The following is a 15,021-nucleotide window of genomic DNA, read 5'->3' as shown; positions in this document are numbered from 1 at the left end:
AGTCTACTAGCATTGCTAGTGTGGCTCTAGCCGCTTGCTGCCACCTGCACGCAGCTCAACATGGCACGCGCGATCCCTTCCTTATCAACTGCGCTTAACCAATTCCTGTCAGGAAAAGCATCGTTGTTATCAAGCTTGTTACAAATATCAAGTTTGCTATCTCATCCATAAACTTAAAAACATTTACGGCTTTATCACGCCAGTTTCCGCTTTTGCTGCCAGTGCGTAGTTGTCACAATTATCCCGGGAGTGCTTGCAAAAGATTAGATTGAGAGAGAGGCAAGACGGGCGTGGCAAAACAAACACACTTTATACAAAGGACGGACGAAGCAAATACACATAATTTGCTTTAAAGCACTCGAAATTCACGAACACTATATGTACACACCTCTACAATGGACCGTAAACAGAACTAACGATGATCTGCGTTATAGCCAATTCTAGCCCCATCTGGTAGCCATCTAAGATGGGGTTTCAGTACGGAAACGTTCTTGCAGTTTGTTGCATTGCCACGTCAACTCGGTGCCCTCCCCATGTCGATGGTTTGTCAATTCTGTCATTGACGTCTTCCGCAAGTTCCTACAGTCCTGGTCTTCTTCCACCCAATGAGCCAATCAATCTCATTGCCGGTATGTTTCAGTCTTCGTCTTCTCTGGCTCCATTAGTACGCCTGGTTCGTCAATGGAGTCTTGACTGTGGTGCGGGTCGCATCTATTCTGGCTCAAAGCGCAAGAGCTCTAGTTTCCGCCAGGAACTGCTGTGACAGGTTGCGCAAGTCCGGGCAGCCTCACTAGAGTCTTCCAAGATCGACGGCCACTTCTCAGGCCTCTTCGTCGACAGCCTCAGAATCAGGCAGCTCTACTGCTTCAGTCGAGTAGCGACACTGGCCTTACTGATCTTCACAGTTCGAAGCCCCAACGCAGTGACAGCTCATTCTCTGGGATTCCCCATTACAGTTCGGGTCGCGTGCCACGAACCTTCTTGTCCAATATCGTACATGAACGTGGCGCGTAAGGGGTCTCGCACACCGGCACCGCATTCCAGCGCCCTAAACATGCATCGCGCCCTTTTACTCATGACAGTGGGCATAGACTTGTGGCAGCAAAATTGGTCTCGACCCGATTTTTTCGCGTCGGCCTAGCGGCATCGTTTCCTGGCCATGTATGTATTTCCTCACTATGTATCGTGTCGCATCAACCATTTTCATAAGGTTCTTGTTGCTTCTAGCAGCATAAACACATTTTGTCGATCATTCATTCCTAGGACGTCACTAAAGTGGAACGACCTTTTGAAGACATTGTATCTATAAGTGATAACTCCTTGTTTTGTATTGCTATAAACAACATTGCTAACTAGAATGTCATTTATTCATATACTGTATGTTTGTTTTTCTTGCGTTGTTTTATTTTTCATGTTTTCATGTTTGTATTCATTGTATAACTTACCTTCACTTTTTGCTTTGTAATGGTTTTCTTATGTATTTTTTGTTCTTTGTATTACATCCCTATTTATGGTTCACCTATACTGTAGTTATTGTCATTTTATCTTATTGTCACTACTCCCCTCTCTAATGCCTCGTTTGGCCCGCAGGGTACAATAAATGGAATGAAATGAAATTCCGGGGGCGAAGCGAGAGAAATTCAAGTGAGTTTTGGCGCATTCGCTACCTCCGAGAAGTGTGAATAGGCCTTCCTGCCAGAGACAAGCCGCGTTGCACCACTCACGTGCAGCGGTCAAGTGCACGCTCGTATCAAGTGCACGTTGGGCCCGAGGCCGAGCCTGAAGCTTCCGAACAGGACCACTGCAGCGGCGATTTGTGGAAGCGCGTTGACGACTCCGACCTGGGAGAGCGGGTGGGACATCTGTTGCGATGATTTAATTATGGCCGATGATGATGCCGACACTGCGGAACCGTGCACGAATTGGGGCATTGTGAATGAAGTATGTGGCGAGAGCGATTTGGAGGAATCAGATTGCAAGAACGACGAAGCTTTGTAGCCAGCGCTTGATGCAGCTTATACCACGGGCCTCGGCGAATGAGCAGCCTGCGGTTTTAAATGAACTCGAGACTGCCTTATCGTTTCTGCTTTTCGAAACACGTGCATCACGTACTTTGGGGGGCAAAAAAGTTTGTGTTTTTTTACTTTTTGGGGCAAAAATAGAGTCATTGTGAACATAGCAAGCCAATATTGCATTTTCCAGATTTTTTTCAAGATTTCCGACAGATCTTTTAAAGCACACAATTACACATATACACTGATATAGACCAATGATTAGACCAAATTATAAGAGCATGAAGTATAGCATCTGCTCGGTGTTTACTGCTTAGGTGGGTCACAAAAGAAAACTTCTGTATGAATGAAGATGCTGAGAGATACCTTTGGTATTCCACCAGCCCTTATGTCATTCACTTGCGACAGCTCGAGCACCTGACCATCCTAAAAAGGAGAAAAAAAAACGTTAGAAAACATCACATTATTTAAAATACGAAATTGATAGGTTTTAGATTAAACTACAGATTATGAAGCATCGTAGCAGAAAACCCTGAAAAAATTTTGACCAACTAGGGCCTCCGAGTCTAACCATATAAGCAATATTGCAAATCGTCCTCATCACAAGGTAGCTGCTATAGCCAAGATTACACTAGCAACCTAAAGCCTAATTCAGTAGCTGTCAGGCAATTAAAGCACATTTGGTGTGTTTTGAAAGACAATCACTGCAACACAACTTTCGCATTTTATACTTCACTGGACAGTGACAGGTACACCTAGCAATCAATAAATTCAGATATCATTTTCACTCTGAATGCGCTCAGGCACAAACAATGGTCCGATATGCATAGGCGTGCGCACGAGGGGGGCACAGGGGGCAGCCCCCCTCGCCTTCTAGTCACCTAAGAGGGAGGTGCAAAATCTCCACCATACATTTACTAGGGGGCAGGGCGCCCTCCTAGTCACCTGAAAGGAGGGGTGCGAAATCTGACCCATACATTGACTTAATATGAAGGGGCAGTATACTGCAATGAATCATTCTCCCCCCCTTCCCCTCTTGTATGGGAACCTTGCACACACCTAAGCTCATATTGTAACGATGTTGAAGGACTCGGGGCGTAATAAAACGTATTTATTAAAGGGCGAACCTGTGCCCACAACTCAAAGGGACTATGGTCGTAGCACGTTACAGCAGAACACCAAAGATGTCTCCTTCTACTTCTTCAAGAAGAGTCCCAAGCGCGTGGCGCACATCAGCCGGGGCCAGCTGGGTTCTCGTGCTATCATCATCGTCTCTGCGCAACACTAGACAGCGCGCATGTATGTCCCTGTGCGCGCGGTGATGGGCGTGTTGTTTGAATGCAGGCAATATGTCGTGGCATAATCCCCCTCCTCATACGCATCGTCTCGATGCGTCAGGCAATGAATAGATTCGTGGTAGGCGTCACTGGTCTTCCGGTGATCTTTCGTAGTAAGGCTTCATCCGGACTACATGTACAACCTCTGTAGGGTTGCGGCGTTTGGAGCTCCCGTGTATAGCGGATCTGACTTGGTAAGTTACATCGCTTACACGATAGAGTACTTCGTAAGGCCCGAAGTAGCGGCTAAAAAGTTTTTCAGAAAGTCCTCGACGACGCACTGGGGTCCATATCCATACTTTGTCACCTGGTTGAAAATCATCATCATCATCATCATCATCATATTTTATTTCCTTAAAGACCCCACAAGGGGGTATTACATAAGGGGTGGATGTACAGGATATAAAAAAACATTTGCCACATAAGGGGTTGGTATACAGGATATAAAACTTTTGCTACATTCAAAGTATAAAATATTGCTACATAGGTGTGGATATATACATTGCCATAAAGTTTCACTGACAGAGATGAGTTGTTACATTTTTAGCGAAAGTTGATGGGCAGGTGATTGTGACGACGTGGTTTGGGAGGTCGTTCCAGTCCTTCACAGCACGCGGAAAGAAGGATGCGGAGAAGGTAGCAGTCCTAGTGCGGTAACGGAAGACTTGGAGGGGGTGGCTGGTGCGGTGCAAAATGTACGTCGGAGGGATGACGTATGGAGGATGGTTGAGGGGCGAATGAAACAGCTTATGAAACAGGGAAAGAGTGGCTATGCGGCGTCGAAGGGCAAGTGGCTGCAATCCAGATTGGGCTTTTAAGGATGAAACACTGATGTCATAAGAATATGACGAATGTATGAATCAGACTGAGCAATTTTGAATTGATTCAAGGTCACTGATTAGGTAAATTTGAGGTGGATTCCATATAGCAGAGGCGCATTCCAGTTTTGGCCTGATGAGGGATGTGTATGCGAGAAGTTTTACGTGTTGAGGTGCGCAACGCAGATGACGTTTCACGAATCCCAATATTTTGTTTGCAGATGAGATAATGTTTGTGACATGTGCATTCCAAGTTAGATCGGCGTACAGTGTGACACCTAGATATTTGAAACACTGTACTATTTCTAGAGGGGCGTTAGTGATTTGGTATGGAAATAGGAAAGGATTTTTGCGGCGAGTGAATGAGACAACCTTACACTTGTTGGGGTTAAGTTTGAGAAGCGAATTGTCACATCATTCTTGAATGTTGTTCAGATCGTGTTGTAGGGTTAGTTGATCGGAAGCATTAGTTATTGTATGGTAGATCACGCAATCGTCGGCGAACATGCGGATTTTGCAAGACACAGTTAGTGGTAGGTCATTAATGTAGATTAGAAATAGCAAGGGGCCAAGGACGCACCCTTGCGGTACTCCTGACGTTACTTCGAGAGGTTCAGAGGATTCATTATTTACGTGCACGAATTGAGAACGATTAGCTAAAAAAGATTTAATCCATCTTAACACGTTAGGGTCAAGATTTAGCCCGGATAACTTCTGTATTAGTTTGTTGTGTGGAACTGTATCAAATGCTTTTGCGTAGTCTAGGAAAATGGCGTCAGTCTGAAAGTTGGTGTCAAGATTTGTATGTATGTCGTGAAGAAAGAGTGCTAATTGTGTTTCACAGGAAAGTCCCTTGCGGAAGCCATGCTGACAGGTGTGAAAGAAACTATTGGAATCGAGGAAGTTGATAACATGAGAATATATGACATGTTCCATGATTTTGCATGGGATGCTTGTTAATGAAATGGGACGATAGGAAGGTCGCCGGTGCTGAGTGACTGTGAGAATATGAGGTGCAAGTATGGTACAATTGTATCGGTAATGTTCTTTAACAGTTTAGAATTAATTTCGTCAATGCCACATGACGAGGAAAGTTTAATGTTTTTTATTAGGGAAGAAATGCCGTCTGCGGAAAATGCTAGCGCAGGCATGCTAGAACCTATCAGGGTGGTTGTGGGAACGGAAGGCAGACTAGGTTCTCTGGTGAACACCGACGAGAATGCAATGTTAAAAATATGAGCACACTCGGCATTTGTGGTCACTTCACCGGATTCGTTAGTAAGGAAGATAGTGCGAGATGGTTTTGGATTGACGGTCTGCCAAAATTTTTTTACGTAATCACTTAGCATGTTGGGTAGGTTAAAAAATGTTGGGTAGGTTAAAAAATGCGTGCTTGGCGTTGCGAATTGCTGTAAGATAGTCATTTTCGGCGGAGTAGTATTTATTCCATGCGCATGGCGTTCCTTTAGATTTTGCCTGGCGGAAAAGGTGTTTTTTCTTGTTGCTAAGTCGGTTTAATGTTTTAGTATACCAGGGCTTTTGCTGCGTGGCACGAAATGTGGTCTCGGAATAAACTTATTTCTTAGTTCAATAAGTTTTTGTTTAAGAACTATCCAATTTTCATTGACGGATCGGCTACGGAAGTTGGCTTCAAAATCTGGGAAGAAGCTACTGAGTTCGTTGTTAATTTCTTGATAGTTACCTTTATCATATAAACATATTGTTTTGTTTAGCATTTCACGGCGCTCTGGAGAAAATGCGAAATCTGCATGAATAACTTTATGGTCCCTAATTTCATCGATATAGGAATTCGACGATAAGCTAGAAGGATGGGTGGTTAGAATGAGATCAAGGATGTTTGCAGAATTGGCGGCAACACGTGTTGGCTCTGAAACAAGTTGTGATAAGTTAAAGTTGAAACAAGCATCTAGAAATTCTCTCGAGTCTTTCTGGTTTCCTTGTGCGGTTGTTCCGGTTTGCCAGTTAATATTGAGAAGGTTAAAGTCACCAAACAGCAAAATATGGGCATTCGGGTGGGCTTTGGTGAGCGCATTTAGTATATCGTTAAATTTGTTTGGAAGTCTGGATTTGCATTCGGTGGTCTGTAGCAGACACCAAGCAGTATTGTGTGGGGTGAAGCCCGGCAATGTAGCCATAAGATTTCTATGTCAGATGCTATGTTGATTACGGAACATGATAATTCCGGGCCGACGGCCCGTACGCCTCCTCCGCGAGTACGCCTTCTCCGCGAGTGCATTCGCGATCTTTTCGGTATAAGTGAAAGTTAGGAAGATCTGCAAGAACTTCAGTGTCCGTCACGTCATCGGTAAGCCACGTTTCTGTTAATACAACAAGATTGGCATTGGATGATGTCACAAGGCTAGATACTTTTTCTCGTTTCGGTAGAAAGCTGCGTATGTTAGTAAAGATTACAGATAAGGAAAGATTGTTTTGTGCTAGATTTCGGGGGCGGTTCGTTACTTTCTTAGTTCGAGGGATTTCCTATGCGATTTCTTTTACAGTTTGTGAAGCATTGTCGAAAATGTAACGTTTTGAGCCCATATGAAGGGTTTTATAACGTATCTGAAACTTTGCTGATTTTGCTTTCGCGAAATTAACTAAGTGTCGGCGAGCGGTTCGGACAGACTGGGAGAAGTCTTCGCCGATGCTGAAGTCGGTTTCTCTCAGCATGGGTGCATTTGTAAGTACGGCCTCTTTGGTTTTATGGAAGGTGAGCTTTGCTATCATAGGGCGGTTGCGATTAGTGGCATGGCGTCCGAGGCGATGTGCGCGATCTATTTCTTTTGGGTCGATGACTACTTGGAGGTGTTCACGGCAGTGTCTGATAACAAGCCTTTCTGCTTCTGCATTTGTTTCGGCTGGGTTAGGATCGGGAAGGTTGTAGAATATTAAGTTATTACGTCGTGAGCGGTTTTCTGCGTCGTCTAATTTAGCCTCCAGTTTGGAGACCAAACGGTTCGTTTCAGTTGCGTCCGTACGGATCGCTTCAAGATCTGCATGTAGAGGCGACAGGTTCTGGTAGTGGTTTTCTACTTCAGTCATGCGTTTACTTAGGTCAGTTATGGTTTGGTTGGTTGTCGATAGCTGGTTTTTAAGTTCTTGCACCTCAGTGAGAAGTGTAGCTTGCCCAGCAGAAATTTTTTGTAGTTCAATCAGGATTTCTTGCATTTCTGGGCCAGGATTAGTCTCGACATCACCGGACAATAATAACAGTAGAGAGGAGGTGGTATGGGCGCACTCAAGGATGATTTCACGAAGGCACTGTGGGCTCGGCAGCTGCACCAAGTAGTAGTTACTTGTCTTTTTAGCAAATAGGCTATTGTACCCACAAACCTGCATGACCAGGGCGAAGCGGTAAGTGCGCTGCGACGTGGCACAGCTGTCTAGCCCACGAAGTGCTGCCGACGGGCGTTGCTCTTTTATAGCTGGGGGGAGCGATGATGTTGGCTGCGATGGTGCTGTCCAGGTTGAAGTGAGGGTTGGGGGGTCCGGTAGTGTTGTTGCCAGCAGTGGTGCAGCCGCAATGATTGCGTATTGGCGAGCACCTGCCTCGCTTTCGCAAGGTGGCAGCGTCCCATTCCAAGAAAAATCCAACGAAGGATTCACCAGGGCGGGAAGCAGTAGGTGCAGGACCATTGCCAGGGATACCTGCATGACCAGGGCGAAGCGGTAAGTGCGCTGCGACGTGGCACAGCTGCCTAGCCCACGAAGTGCTGCCGACGGGCGTTGCTCTTTTATAGCTGGGGGAAGCGATGATGTTGGCTGCGATGGTGCTGTCCAGGTTGAAGTGAGGGTTGGGGGTACGGTAGTGTGGTTGCAAGCAGTGGTGCAGCCGCGATGATTGCGTATTGGCGAGCACCTGCCTCGCTTTCGCAAGGTGGCAGCGTCCCATTCCAAGAAAAATCCGACGAAGGATTCACCAGGGCGGGAAGCAGTAGGTGCAGGACCATTGCCAGGGATACCTGCATGACCAGGGCGAAGCGGTAAGTGCGCTGCGACGTGGCACAGCTGCCTAGCCCAAAATGCGCTTCGGTACGACGCTGATTGTACCGATAGGAGTCGACACGCTGTTGGCGGCGTATTCTGTAACTCGCCATCTGTCGTGCTTCCTCGGCTCTTTGCAGGAAGTCGTCTAGGCCAGGTGGATTGCTGTTTTCATCATTCAGTGGTAACATGGAATCCAGTGGAGTGGTGACTGTTCGGCCGAATACAAGTTCAAATGGTGTCACTTGCGTTGTTTCTTGAACGGCTGTATTATATGCGAACGTGATGTAGGGCAATATTTCATCCCACAGTTTATGTTTGACGTCGACATACATTGAAACCATATCAGTCAGAGTTCTGCTCAGGCGCTCCGTTAGGCCATTTGTTTGAGGATGGTATGCTGTAGTTCTTCTCTGGTCTATATGGGTCATTCGCATCAGACATTTCATTAGGTCTGCAGTAAAAGCTGGGCCACGATCTGTAATTAAGACGCTGGATACACCATGTCTGAGGACTATGTTGTTGAAGAAGAACTTGGCAACTCCAAGAGCTGTTGCACTGTACAGCTAGTCTCAGCGTAACGAGTGAGATAGTCCGTGGCTACGACTATCCACTTCTTGCGTGCAGTCGATGTCGGAAACGGGCCTAGGAGATTCATACCGACTTGTTGGAATGGGGCACGCGGTGGTTCTATTGGCTGGAGGAGGCCTGCAGGTTTCACGGATGGAGTTTTGCGTCTTTGACACTCACAGCAAGTTTTCACATAGCGCTGAACTGATGATAACAATTTTGGCCAGTAGTATTTTAGGTGAATTCTGGCGAATACACGGCTGACACCCATGTGTCCAGATGTTGGCTCATCATGACATGCGTGCAGAATCTCGTTTCGTAAAGGTGCAGGTACAACCAGTAAAAACTTGTCACCATGAGGCTTGAAGTTCCTCTTGTAAAGGACCCCTTCTCGAAGACAGAACGAAGGGAGCCCTCTGGATAAAGTGCGCGGGACTTTAACGTTGACTCCTTGGAGACGCTGTATAAGCGGCAGCAAATCGGGTTCATTTTGTTGTTGTTGAGTGATTTCTGATGCCTGGATGACGCCTAGAAACAGGAAGTCTTCTTCCTCCGGCTCACTTGTCTCCACTGGTGCGCGTGACAGGCAGTCGGCATTGCTGTGCTTTTTCCCAGATTTGTATACCACAGTAACATCGTACTCTTGTAGCCTAAGGCTCCATCTTGCTATTCGGCCAGAGGGATCCTTAAGATTCGCCAGCCAACACAGGCAATGGTGGTCACTGACTGCTCGGAATGGTCTACTGTAGAGGTACAGTCGAAATTTACTTATGACCCAGATGACCGTGAGACACTCTTTTTCGGTTGCAGAGAAATTTGTCTCAGCTTTCGAAAGCTTGCAGCTGGCATACGCTAGCACTTTTTTTTGGTCGTTTTGCCACTGGACTAGAATGGCTCCGATGCCGACGTTACTCGCATCAGTGTGAACTTCAGTTTCGGCAGTCTCATCGAAGTGGGCGAGGATTGGAGAGGCTTGCAGGCGTGTTCTTAACTCATCAAATGTTTCCTGTTGTTTACTTTCCCACCTAAAGGGCACCTCGTCTTTTGTTAGATTAGTAAGTGGTTCAGCAATGTTCGAAAAATTTTCCACAAATCGCCGATAGTACGCACTTAAACCCAGGAAGCGACGTACTGACTTCTTGTTTTTGGGTGTCCGGAACTTCGCGATGGCAGCTGTCTTTTCGGGATCTGGCCGAACCCCGTCGGAGGTGACGACGTGTCCGAGGAATTGAAGCTCTTCAAAAGCGAAGTGGCATTTTTCTGGCTTGATGATCAAGTCTGCTGAACGAATAGCTTCTAATACTGTGCGGAGTCGCTCTAGATGTTGGTCGAATGTAGCGGAATATACGACGTCATCCAAGTACACTAAGCAGGACTGCCAATTCAGTCCCGCGAGGACAGCGTTCATCATTCTCTGAAACGTAGCTGGCGCTGTGCACAGGCCGAATGGAAGCGCTTTAAATACATAGAGGCTGTCTGGGATTATGAATGCCGTCTTTTCACGGTCGCGCTCATCCACCTCAATTTGCCAATATCCGCTCTTGAGATCAAGGGAAAAGAAGTGTTTCCCACTCCGTAGTCGATCAAGTGTATCATCGATACGCGGCAGAGGGTATACATCCCGTTTCGTTACGCTGTTCAGTTTCCGATAGTCGACGCAGAATCGAAGGCTGTTATCTTTCTTTTTAACAAGCACTACAGGAGACGCCCATGGACTGATGGAAGGCTGGATCACATCATCTGAAAGCATCTCCTCCACTTGTTTCTTGATGACGTCTCTTTCCTTTTGCGATACTCGATATGGGTGTTGGTAAATCGGTCTCGTGGCTTCTTCTGTTATAATCCTGTGTTTTGCAATAGCCGTGCATCGCATCTTAGAGGACGTTGAAAAGCAGTGCGAAAATTCTTTTATAAGGGCGAACGATCGTTTCTTTTGATATTCGGGGAGCCTATGGTTGACGTTAACTGATGCGTCGATGTTGCAGGTCTTTTGTGGAGTGGTTGGCATTGTCGCTAAACTGCATAGTTCAGTCGCCATGCAGAACTCGTGGAAATAGGCGATAGCCATACCTTGCGCAATGTGCTGACATTCATTCCCAAAATTCGTAAGGAGGACAACTGAGCGGCCATTCTTTAAGAGAACAACACCCCTCGCCACGCAAATTCCTTTGTTTGAAAAGAGCTCGACGTTTCCATCCGCTATTCCTTCGTGGTCACAAAATGCCTTATTTTCGACAAGCAACATTACACTACAGCGTGGTGGCACTGTGACGTCATAATCAACAATGCGCAGAGCAGTAAGACGTCGCTTTTTCGATTCCTCCACCGACATAGCTTGTTCGGTCGAAAACGTTACACTGGATCTGCGCAGATTAATTATGGCTTCATTGGCTTGCAGAAAATCCATTCCTAGTATAAGCTCCCTTGAACAGTCCAGCATTACGATGAAGTGAGCAACGTAAGTAAAGCCTCTTATTTCGAGCCTTGAGGTGCATCTACCAAGCGGTGTAATAGTGTGGCCACCTGCCGTGCGTATCTGTGCCCCACTCCATTTCGCCACAACCTTTTTCAGTTTCTTTGCCAATTTGTGACTCATTACCGAATAGTCAACGCCGGTGTCAACTAAAGCATTTAGCTCGTATCCGTCTATTTTCAACCGCAAATCTGAAGTAATCTTTGCACTGCTGCGCTTATCCTCTGTAAACATAGCGTCGCCACCTTGAAACCGTAAAGGAGGATCTTTGCAACTGTGGTTATCAGCGGCCTCACCTCCACAGGTCACTTGCTTCAGTTTTCCGGGTGTGGGCTTGTAGAACGGTGCCCAGACCGTGAGGAAGAAGCACGTGGGCTGGGTGATCGGTAACGCCTGGGCGACAGCGATCTTGGCTGATGTTGGCGTGGAGTGAGTGGGCTCTGGCGCGTGGACAAGTACTCTTCGATCTCCGTTGGCCGTTCACCGTTTCGAGGGCATGGTGCGTACAACGGAAAGCCCCTTAATCCTGCCTGTCGGTAAGGGCAGAACCTATACAGGTGATCTGCTTCCCCGCAATGAAAACACAAAGGCCTGCGCTCATGGTCACGCCAGATGTCACTTTTCCGGGGCCTTTGGTCCACGTAGCGAGCTACACCGCGGGCTTGTGGCAGGTAGGTAGCCGTCGGTTCCAGTGGACGAGGTGCACTGCGTACCGTCTGTGGGCAAGGAGAGGCCATCGCAACTGCTGCATTGTTGTGCGCCGCAGGTTGTCTGATTTGATTTGGGGGGTTTAACGTCCCAAAACCACTACATGATTATGAGAGACGCCGTAGTGGAGGACTCCGGAAATTTTGACCAACTGGGGTTCTTTAACGTGCACCCAAATCTGAGCACACGGGCCTACGACATTTCCGCCTCCATCGAAAATGCAGCCGCCGCAGCCGGGATTTGAGCCCGCGACCTGCGGGTCAGCAGCCGAGTACCTTATCCACTAGACCACCGCGGCGGGGCGCAGCAGGTTGTCTGAGTATTTCAGAGTACGTTGGGATGCGTTGGATCGGCTGTGGTGCATGCTCTGGCTCACGTATTATCTGCCTCAGTTCATTTCGTACGACGTTGACGACAGACAGTGTTGCTGTAGTGTGAGGTGCTTGCAACTTGCTGAGCTCTTCCTTGATCCCCGACCTGATGAGTTCTCGCAGGGCGTCCATGTCACTTCGCTGGCCTCCAGAGAAGACATTGGCAGGTGCGTAGTTTACGTCTCAATTGTACTGTCGAGTCCGCTGTTCTAGCGTTTTCTCGATGGCTGTCGCTTCCGTATGAAACTCCCCAACTGTTCGTGGTGGGTTGCGGACGAGAACAGCGAATAGCTCTTGCTTCACCCCACGCATGAGGTGGCGTAGCTTTTTGTCTTCAGTCATATGGGAATCTGTGCACTTGAACAGGCGGATCATATCCTCTATATACATTGCGACATTTTCGTTGCTGAGTTGGTTTCTGGATTCGAGCGCAGCCTGCGGCTTTTCTTTGCGATCCGCGCTGGCATAAGTCGCCAGAGCTTGTCGCCGAAATTCATCCCAGATCGTAAAGGAGGTTTCATGGTTCTCATACCACGTCTTTGCGAAGTCCTCCAAAGCAAAGTATACGCGGCGGAGCTTCTCTCTCTCGTCCCAACCGTTCAAACTTGCCACTCTCTCAAAGAGGTTCAGCCAATCTTCTACATCTTCATACGAGTCGCCATGAAATACTGGTGGCTGATGAGGCTGATTTATCACCACTTGGGCCGGTGTTACATGACTTGTCATGGTGGTGGCGTCCATTGACTGAGTTCCCCTTGGCGTGAAGTGGAGTGGACTGAATTCTGGTGAATCACCTCGAAGACGGCGACTGGTCCTTTGATACACAGGTGTCAGCTCCCCAGGATCAACTCCCTGGTGGTCGGGGCTACGCTGTCTAGCGATCGTAGGGCTTTGATTCATGACCCAGCACCTCCACCGGAAATGTAACGATTTTGAAGGACTCGGGGTGTAATAAAACGTATTTATTAAAGGGCAAACCTGTGCCCACAACTACAAGGGACTATAGTCGTAGCACGTTACAGCAGAACACCAAAGATGTCTCCTTCTTTTATTTCTTCAAGAAGAGTCCCAAGCGCGTGGCGCACATGAGCCGGGGCCAGCTGGGTTCTCGTGCTATCATCATCGTCTCTGCGCAACACTAGACGGCACGCATGTATGTCCCTGTGCGCGCGGTGATGGGCGCGTTGTTTGAATGCAGGCAATATGTCGCGGCAATATGCCTAACATGAAATTACTAGCAAGGTTAACTGCAGATACAACTATTTAGTGCAAAAAACAACAGACAAGGGAAAGACTACAGACAGGATGGACTTGACTAGTTATGGTTGGAGTTAGTACGTATCAACTAGCCCGACTCGCCTTTCTAAGACTAGCAGGCACCCCCCTTTTAGCAAGTGCCTTCTGCAACTTTTCACTGCTAATTTAAAATTTTCATGCAACACTAGCCAGCTCAAATTCCCTCCAATGCTGCTTAGCAGACCAATCTCTAAGTGCCTGTGCCTGATATGTGCCATCAAATTTTGCCGCATAATGATTCCACGTTAAGCTCAATGCAAGATACCCACGAGAATTTTCTGGGTCACACAAGCAAAAGCATAGGCTTCGAGATCTGTATTCAAGACTTTGCCTAAGCCAACGAAGTCAGCAAAAATAAGGCCACTGAGGTCTGTATTTGTTTCTTCAAGCAGTTGTGTTCACTCATCATTGGAAGTGCTTTTATGCTACAATTGTGGCAGTTTGTGTCGCCATTGTGTGTCTTGGGTTGCGAGCGGTGTTTGGAATGCATTGTCCATGAAGACCTCTGAGTAAGTCTGCAAGCACTTCGTCTATTTCTCGCGTAAAATCAAGGAATTTCCTGCACAACTCGGCTGCACTGAGTTGTGCAGGAGAAGGAACATCCTTCGATTTTCGTATGGCAGCCGCATGATCATCAGCCACCTCACTGGCACATCCTCAGAATCAAAGTTAATGCCATTAGTAATTGCCAAGAGCCCCAAACCAAGGCAAAAAAAAAGTCGCATAAACCAAGCAAAGCTGTAGAGCTGAAAGGTTCGACTTGCGATTCGTGTGGGCTGTATACCACTAGTAGAGAGTTTAACATGCATGTTAAATAGTGGCCCTATTTTGGTCAACATCATATGATTTAAGTGGCACCAACTACAATAACTCTGACTCCGTAATCCCAATTGCATGCTAATTTGAAGATGAATCTGAACAGACATTTTAGTTTTCGGCACATTTATGAAGCCTTTCCGAAACTGAAACCATCAAACTAGTCATCCAGACAGATACAGATCACATCGAAGGTTTGGAACAAGGCAAGCGGAGACCGTGCTATTCTATGCAGGGATCCTTCCCTTTTTTGTAAATATTCAGCCACAATTTGGGAAAAAAGAAAAATTGTTATAACATAAAGCCAATTCAACACACTTTTCAATTCAATTCAATGCAGTTTTAGTGCTTTCAAAAGAAGTAATACAATACAAATATACAGGTTAGAGTCCTAAAGTAAAATAACTGTAGTGAAGCCCTCTTGAAGACAAATAAATTATGCCATTGGCATACCTGGAAACCTGGCAACCGAGAAATTCCTAAAACCCCCAAGCGGAAAAGGGGGGAGGGAGGGTTACCGACTTTTTTTTATTTGTAGCTGCGATGAATTTGCCAGTATCGACAAGCATAGTCATGTTTTGCCCCCATAAGTCGAATCGACGCGCTGAATTATTT

At 46.8% G+C, this 15,021-nt stretch overlaps 1 protein-coding gene across 1 annotated transcript in view; it reads right to left on the bottom strand.

Annotated features, from left to right (window-relative positions):
• Positions 1-15,021, bottom strand: part of norpA (no receptor potential A) — a 553,315-nt gene that overhangs the window by 462,974 nt on the left and 75,320 nt on the right. The window contains exon 5 of the mRNA XM_075865873.1: positions 2,379-2,438. Coding sequence (XP_075721988.1) covers positions 2,379-2,438 — 60 coding nt within the window. The remainder of the gene's footprint in view (positions 1-2,378; positions 2,439-15,021) is intronic.

The sequence above is a fragment of the Rhipicephalus microplus genome, chromosome 6 (genome assembly GCF_043290135.1).
Source record: "Rhipicephalus microplus isolate Deutch F79 chromosome 6, USDA_Rmic, whole genome shotgun sequence".
In the NCBI taxonomy this organism is placed as follows: Eukaryota; Metazoa; Arthropoda; class Arachnida; order Ixodida; family Ixodidae; genus Rhipicephalus; species Rhipicephalus microplus.
Note: the sequence above shows the minus strand (reverse complement) of the source record. Positions and strands in the feature narration are given on the sequence as shown.